Source organism: Scleropages formosus, chromosome 3 (assembly GCF_900964775.1).
Source record: "Scleropages formosus chromosome 3, fSclFor1.1, whole genome shotgun sequence".
Lineage (NCBI taxonomy): Eukaryota > Metazoa > Chordata > Actinopteri > Osteoglossiformes > Osteoglossidae > Scleropages > Scleropages formosus.
Genome location: NC_041808.1, coordinates 21,761,118 through 21,769,788, shown reverse-complemented (window position 1 = coordinate 21,769,788; position 8,671 = coordinate 21,761,118). Strand labels below are relative to the sequence as shown.

General features: G+C 44.9%; 1 protein-coding gene across 1 annotated transcript; it reads left to right on the top strand.

Moving 5' to 3' along the window:
• The first annotated feature begins 1,510 nt into the window (after positions 1–1,510).
• LOC108935035 (transcription cofactor HES-6-like) lies at positions 1,511–4,018 on the top strand. Its single transcript, XM_018753288.2, has 4 exons — positions 1,511–1,871; positions 1,975–2,061; positions 2,177–2,258; positions 2,866–4,018. The coding sequence occupies exons 1-4, from the start codon at positions 1,791–1,793 to the stop codon at positions 3,324–3,326; spliced, it is 711 nt and encodes a 236-aa protein (XP_018608804.1). The 5' UTR covers positions 1,511–1,790; the 3' UTR covers positions 3,327–4,018.
• The last annotated feature ends 4,653 nt before the right edge of the window (positions 4,019–8,671 follow it).

Sequence of the window (8,671 nt, the reverse complement as noted above, 5' to 3'; positions counted from 1 at the left end):
ATTGTAGATTTTCTCTGAAAAGCTTTCTTTCTGAAAGATATTGAGCAGTATTTACATTGAATTATATATTGTAACTTGTGCCAATCAGCCATGTCACCTTGGCGTTAGATAAAAATAATGTCTTCCAAGATCAATTAAAATACACACTGCATTCATTTTATGATAAGGTATCATCCCATATATCTATTAATATTAGACTGTTGATGCATGTGTTCTTTTAAAATGTCCTTGTGTTTATAATAAAGAATTAAATTACAATGCCTATTGCGTTAAAAAAAAATCTTCTCTTTAAAGGTCATTCTAGCCAAAGCTGGCATGTGAAGTCTGTAATAATTCAATTTCACATTTCGGCTTTGTGATACATTTAAATGCTCAGTCGCCCTGTATAAACCATTCTGTCACAAAGATATAGACAGACACTGTACTCGGTCATTAAGCATTAACAAATACTTCTGACACTATGCATAATAGCCATTCACTCAAATGATTTATATCCATGAGGAGGTATCCACCTTCTAGGAACTGTAATTAGTTATTGTTACTGTGTCTCTTGGTGTGGGTTCCTATATAACGCTTGCGTTTCTTAAAGATGTGTAGCGTACACCTTTTGATCAAGAGTTACCGAGAAGTGTCCTCAGCACAATGACTACATAAGGGTATGACTGAATCCACGGCCACTCGCAGATCAAGGACTGCAGCAAACAAGAGGGAACAAATGAAGCGCAAAGCAACACCTGTCGCTTTCTTTGGGGACAAGGCCTCCATTCTGGGACCTGATTCATTTTGGCTGAGTGGCTGCAGGCTGCAGCTGCTAACTGTCGGCATCGGGTTACACAGCGACGATCTGTAGGATCACGTACAGGAGGAACTGTGAGCTGAAGAGGGGAGCACAAAAAAAAAAAAAAAAAAAAAAAAACAAGGCGGTAGCGATGTGTGGTTTTCACACCTCTGCCTTCTCGGCATCCATCCATTTAAACTTTTAATGTACTGTCTGTGCGTGAAACTTTTTTCACCATTTTACGCCATCCAATGTAGTGAAAATTATTAGCAGTTAATATTGCAATATTTTATTGCATGCACTGAGTCGAACCAAGTAAGCCTGAGAGGCCAGGTTTACCAGCAACTTGTCGCTAAATCAAATTCAAGGTACGAGTCCACGTACGTCATACGACATGTAAAATGAAAAATAAATAAATCCATGTATTTGCAATATATTTCACACACGTTATGTAACTGAACTGCACTGAATTTATCAATACCAACATAAAACAGAACTTTAAACCTATAAACTTTTCGGTTTAGTTGAGTTATGTTTTTTATTTTATTTCATTTGACCTAAACGAACCGGTAGTGCAATTCTAAACTCACTGTTGCACCGCTAATGCGAGAATAACTAAAAAAAATTAACCGAAGTCGGCGTCGCGAAACAGAGAAACTTCCTTCAGTGAGGGTCTCCGGCGTGCGGGCAAGAGCCGCGGGGCGCGAGACAAAGAGCTGCTCGCCCATTGGCTGAGAAGTGGTGCGCGCTGGACTCTCCTGGCTCGAGATTCGTATTCATATGTAAATCGCTCCGTATAAATAGCTACTACGACCTCTCTGCGCCAACAGCTCGCCTTGGAGGGGTCGCACAATAAATATAGGCTTGTTTGCCTATAGTGTGTTGTTTTTTTTTTGTACGTCGGGGTCCGCCTGCCATCTGCTCCTCCAACGTAACTGTGGATTACAAAAAGCAGCCTGTTTTTTTTTTTTTTTTTCCCCCCCTTCCTTCCTGCACCGTGGGTGAGACCAACATGGCTCCCTCGTCTCGAGCCTGCAGAAACGGACCCGGCCGGGACGGGGACGAACACTGCGGAATGAGGGGCGACAGAAAGGTAACGCACACACGTGCGTTCCGCAGCCGCGCGCGCCGCCTGTCACGTCGCAGCGAACGGTAAAATGACCCTCGTGCGCGCCTGCTGTGTGTGTGTGTTGCAGACGAGGAAGCCGCTGGTGGAGAAGAAGAGGCGAGCGCGCATCAATGAAAGTTTGCACGAGCTGCGCGCTATTCTGGCGGACGCCGACGTAAGTTTTCCCCCCTCTGCTCCGCGCTCGACCCCCGGCCGGCGGCTTTTCCATAATTCCACGCGCTCAGTCACGCGCGCGCCTCCATTCGCTCGTGTCCCCGTGTCCTTCGCAGTTTCAGTCAAAGATGGAGAATGCCGAGGTGCTGGAGATGACCGTGAAGCGAGTTGAGAACATCCTGGAGAAGCGCGCCCAGGGTACGTACGTACGTACTTGGCTCGCGTTGTTACTCGGCAGCAGGTGGCGCAGTGCTTAGGGCGACGTGCTCGTAGTGTCAAGGTTACGACTCTGAATTGATGATCCCACTCCTGCTGCTTTACTTAACAGTTGGTGGCATCGCGATTAGAGCTGCTGCTGGCGCCGCCGCCTTTGAACGCGAAGGTCATAGGTTCGATCCCCTCCTCCAGCTGTAGTACCGTTGAGCAAGGTACTTACCCTAAATTGCCCCAGTAAAATTAGCCAGCTGTGTGAAGGGGTAAGTAATTGTAAGTACCCTAACCTTGTAAGTTGCTTTGGGAGAAAAGCGCCAGCTAAATTATAAATGACCTTGGGAGAAAGTGTCAGCTAAATAAATGATTAATAGCAATATCTATCTAACTGGAGACTGTAGCACCTACAAGAGGTAGGTGTAACATGCAGTGACAGTACATTGGCAAATACGTGTGATTTTAATAACGACTGGGTCAACTGAGTAAAGGTTATAGGCAATAAAGTTGCAGAATGAAGGTTGCTTGTGGTCACTGGCGGTGCTGTGGATGAGACCTGCTTTTCTGTGTGTGTGTGTGTGCGCGATGGCCTCTACAGAAGCAGAGGCAGTGAACCGTGAGGCCAGCGAGAGGTTTGCGGCTGGTTACATCCAGTGCATGCATGAGGTCCACACCTTCGTGTCCAACTGCCCAGGGATTGATGCCACGGTGGCCGCTGAGCTCCTTAACCACCTTCTGGAGTGCATGCCTCTGAACGAAGAGAACCGTGTACAGGACATACTCGTGGATTTCATGTCGGACTCTACTAACGGTGGCGTCTGGCCAACCCCTGAGGGGGTGTGTGCGGCGCTGGTGTCCCCTGGTAGTGGGAGCGCGTCCAGCGGGGTTTCGCTTGCCCCATCTCCGGCACCTTCTACCACATCTAGCGAAGACCTCGGCTCAGATCTGGAGGACACTGACAGTGAACAGAACCACATCTCCTCTGACCATGTGCAGAATGGGGAAGTTCCAAATACCTCCACAACAACCTACCCCAAAGCCATGTGGAGACCGTGGTAAACGCCACAGCGCTTCTTCCATGCTGACAGACTGCCTGGTCTGGCTGGGCCTACGCAGTTTAACTAAACTTTGAGGTGTATTGCAAAGCGTGCTGCGTGGTCTCTTCCTCGACTGAACGAGATGCTAGTGTCATCTTTTTGTAAATATGTATGTTTAGTGGAATCGTTACGAAAAAGCTCTTTTAAAAGGCACAGCCATTACGAATATGCCGAACATTGTTGCAGCAAATGTTTTCATGGACGTGACATGAGTACTTTGCTTTTTTTTTTTTCTGTTTTTCAAAGAACGTGATAAATAGAACTTTATATGTGAGGTTTACATTGTCTTCATATTCCATAGGGGAATATTAATTACATAGTGGGTCGCTGACATGAAGTAGTACTGCATTTCTGCCTTCAGTGAAGGAAGGATGAAGTGCTCCGCTGTAAATATTTGATTCTTTGTGGCAGCAGTGAATTAGGACGATGTCCATTCAAAGCACGAGAAAATGGTTTCTATTGCAATTGTGTATGTAGTAAGTGTCTTATGTTTAGTTCTTGTCGGTGAAATAAGTTAACAATGTTATTCAGTGTAGGATTACTGTAAAAATGTCGTGTTTGTGAGGAGTATGTGTTTAAAATTCCCCTGGCCTGTATGTAATCTGTCATCCCAAACTGTGTATCTTAATGCCTTCTGTTGAGTCTATTAAAAACAACTACTTTGTAAAGCAACTAGTCTGTTTGCTCTTAATTCTGCTTTGTTTGCTGATGGAAGCTCCAAGAAGCTGTCTGAACAATGTATGCTTCGTACGGAGGTTAAGTATGACAGCTGTATAAAGAGAAACCTTGCTGGAACAAGGCACTACAGGATAATCATGAAACACAATCACAGAGGGTAAAAGATTATTATTTAAAAAAATAAATAAATAAAATTTAAGCCTTTCAGCTGCACCCATTTAGAAGTGTCGTTGCAGCAGTAAATGAGCGTGAAAGTCTGGGATCCAGGGCAGCTATAAAGATGTTTCCCGTCCCTGGGTGTGAACATGTCCCGAGAACTTCCTGCTCACCATCATCACAAGTGTGTCGTCATCGGCCCGGACCGTCGATTTTACCCCTCTCATCGATCATGCTCACTGGGCATATGCCATAATATAATTATAACGGTTCTACGCTGCATGTCCCAGCATTCACCAAACCCTATACTGTTTAAACATGTATCAAGTTCGTGACCGTGATTTAAACATTACACCGTACTCCTTCAGATGAATAACTAATAAAAAAATAATTAATAACAAAAATGATAGTCACCCTGTCGGTCTCCGGCCAAGACACAGCTCTTGGCGCCTTAGGGTCAGACCCCGACAAAACGGTTCGTATGGGACGCGTGAAAAGACCACCCGTGGCACATTCGCAGTGGACTCGCACCCTGCCTGTTACCAAAACAGCCGAGTGGCGCTGAGGATGTGCTCATTGCCTGTTCCACTTTGGTCCCCGATACAATGTTACACATTGAGTGCTACTGACTGTCATGTTCACTCAGTGTAGTCGCTCATTAGTTCACTAGGCTACAGACAGATGGTTCGGACATGTATCGATTTCTCTCCATTTCGGCGAAGAACGAATCGGACAATTTTTACCACCCAGACAAAACTTGTAGTGCTGAAGCGGCACGGTGGCGCAGCACCTAACGTTGGTGCCAAATTAGCTCCAGGGTTCGGACGTGGGTTGGAATCCATGTCCTCCTGGTGTTTGCCTGGGTCTCCTCCGGGTCCCGCGTTTCCACCCCCTGTCCAGAGACACCCCTGGGAACTGGTGACTCTTGATCGCCTTTATTGCGTTTGTGTGTGTGGATGAGTGTGACCGTAAACGGGACGGTACTACAGCACTAGCACTATATTGGAACCCGTGATCTTCAGATTGCGGCTGCCCTAAACACTATCCTAGTTTAAGCGCCTCTTAAGTTTAAGTCATCACCAGCATTCGTTATAGATCAACTAACGTTTCATTGACTGTCACACAGCCAGATCCTGCGAAGGAAGCAGAGTAAACGGTCGTGGATGTGCTGTCAGATGAGGGGCCGGGTCGCATGGGGGGGGGGGGGGGTCGAGTCGCGATGGGGGGTCGCGCCCTGTTTCCAGTTGGCCGAGGTGCGAACGTCTCCAAGTGGACAAGGGCGCTTTGATCAAAGCCGCTGTCCGCTGTGACCAAGAGCTCTTTGACAGCAGCTGGACAGACTGCACCGGGACACGTTAGAGACAGAGCCTGGGGTGTCCCTGTCCCCAGCGTGTCGCTCCACTGACAACTACTGCTAATGTTTTTGGTTCCCACCGCACCTGGCAAGTTGTCGCTAGCCTAGGTGCCTGTTTTTTTTTTTTTTTTTTTTTAAAAAAATCAAACAGAACCACTATGAAAATGTTCTAAGGGCTGAGATCAGAGTGCATAGAATTAAGTGATGTTACATATTTTCACCTTTCACTATTGCTTTCCGCGTTGACGGTTGAAAACAGTTAATCAAAAATTGTCCATGGCACGCGTTTTATTATTTCGTTATTGCAAATTTTCTAAAAGATTAAATTGCCCTGATTCATTTAGCGGAGACTGTGTGGTGGAAGGTGATTTACAATGTTAAAACACAACTTTAGGGGTAACAGTATGACCATGAAATTTCACTGGGACAGCAAGGTAAAAAGAGCCGTTTTTACAGATTACTGTATATTTTTAAGCTTGGGAAACACCGTTTATTACATACCAATAATTAGAAGCATGAGCGCCAAACCTCCTCGTGGTATCAATTCCTTTGAACAAAGCAGATAATTATACCGTTTTTCAGGTCGTTTTCAAAATTTCCCGCTTCGCTATGAACAGATGGCGAACCGGCCACGGAAAGCGACCCGTGGGATTAGAACCCCCGCAACGGCCGTCTTTTGTGAAGAGAGGAGGCTGCGGTGCAAACGCGGGAAGGTACGAGTTCCTTTTATTGCCGAGCAAATAACGGAACGCAGCTTTCAGGGTCAATTAGACGACGCGCTGCAGTGATTTATCGACGACGAACTGGCCAGTATTAACTATTATACTGAGTATATACGCAAAGATGCACTTCTGTCTGTTTTGTGACGCAAACTTCGTGGGTACTGAACTGGAAAAACCATACCGGGCTGCCGCGAGGATAATGCTTGACCACTGGAAAGCCATATTAAAATATTATTATAGTATTATAAAACACATATTAATACATAAATTAGTATGCATTGTAACTTGTAAGTCGCTTTGGAGAAAAGCGTCTGCTAAGAGAATCAATGTAAATGTAAATGTGATACAATCAATGTCAGATCGTGGCGACGCTGCTTCAGCTTTATTGCAGCACCTAACTCTGAAAAATCCACTCCTAAGACACTCTTCAAGTCGCTTGCGGGATACACTGCCTGATAGATGTAGCGCTGTATGGAGCGATTTTTAAACACATTTACAGTAGTTATTCATAACAGCACAGAAAGAGAGCCCAAGGCTCCCGTGGGATGCGCGCGCATTTCAAAGAGCGCGTTCGTCCCGCTATGATATGTGGCGGGGTCTGGAGTTCGAGTCCTGCTTGGGGTGCCTTGCGATGGACTGGTGTCCCGTCCTCGGTGTGTCCCCTCCCCCTTCTGCCTTGTGCCCTGTCTTGCCGGGTTAGGCTCTGGTTTGCCGCGACCCGCTCGGGTCACAAACGGTTTCAGTCAATCGTGTGTCTGTGTGTATCTGTCCTGCTGTTCTTACCTAGATGCTTTTGAATGCAGTGACCCGGATGTGTGGGAGTGGACATGTGACTGAATGTGCCTGCTACCCATCCACTGCAGACTTACAGTATGTGCTGTACTTACATACATGTCCTACATTCTTACCTTAGGGGGCAGCTGGTACTGTATTAATACACTATTTATAGAGCAGGACTGTACTTTCATGTTTTGTCTGCTTGAAGCAACTGGCCTGTGACAGACCTGTATAGAAAGGACCATCTCTGTCAGCGTAAGTCAGGTGCTATTGCTGGAGTGCTGACAGTTATAGAAACACCACTCTCCTCTGCACCTATTCCTCATCCATCCATCCATCCATCATCCATCCAGACTGTCTTTTCTCTTTCATTTTATCCCTGGTTTGGCACATAAGGCCTCAACAAATTGTCACCATCTCTCCCATCATTTGCTACATTTTGTGCATCTCTCCATGTAAGATGCATCTCCTTTGGCTCAAATATTACAGTCCTCCTCCAGGCAGTTCTAGGCCTTCCTTAATGAGGACTTGAGCTATTTTTGATGCTTCGTGCATTCCATCTTGCTACATAAATCTTGTTGGGTCCAAGGAGATTTGATTTTGCACTCCTGACTTCCTGTAGCAGGCTTTCGTGAGGAGTGGTCATATCACCAAGTGATTGGCTCCAGCTAACATTGGCTGGACCTTCCTTTACCCAGCTTTAAAGGAAAAGCTTTTCATCACTTTAAGTTTGTCTGCTAGCTGAAGGTACAACTGGTAGGGTAGTGGTTAGAACTGCTACCCTTGGACTTAGAAGTCACAGGTTTGAATCCCCCCTCCTGCTGTAGTACCCTTGAATAAGGTACTCTCAGGTTCTCTGCTAAAATTTCCAAGCTGTGTAAATTAACTGGGGGAGGGAGAGAGAAAGTATCAGCTAAATCAATACAAGTAAATACTTAAAAAAAAATATATGTACCATACACACCACTTAGTAGTGCAAGGAAACAATGACAAGGTGGCAGCCTCACTTCAAAATAACCTTTTATTTCATGTCCATTTACAAAGAATGTACAAATGTCACAATAATCTCAAGAGAAAAAAGGCAGGAAAATTGTACAAAAATAAGCACAGAAACATTTATTTCAGAGCTTTCTTTATACACATTTGTTTTTAAGGTGCTGATTGCTGGTTTGTTGGTATCCGTCGGTTTGTCTCACACATTAGCAGGCATGTAGAAGAAACCTGCATAAAGACATGAAACACTAGTACAGGCAGTCCTCGCATTACGAACGAGTTGTTCCCAAGTCTGTCTAAGGCAAATTCGTACGTAAGTCGGAACAGTTAGGTACAGTTTGTGTCTAACGTCAGTTTATCAAATGTTTGTCTTAGTATATATATATATATATATATATATATATATAGTATACTGAGTACCTTTCTATGCATAACAGGCATTAAACACTTCCAGATTCATTAAAACATCTAACATAATACAGTAATAATAAATGTTACTACAGTATTTATAATAGAGAACGTGTGTGTAGGTATAAAAAATAAAACTTTGTTAGCTTTTCCAGTGTTTGTTGGCGTTTCACCTTCTTCTGATCACTTTATTATTTCCACTTTAGTTTCGGTCGTGAT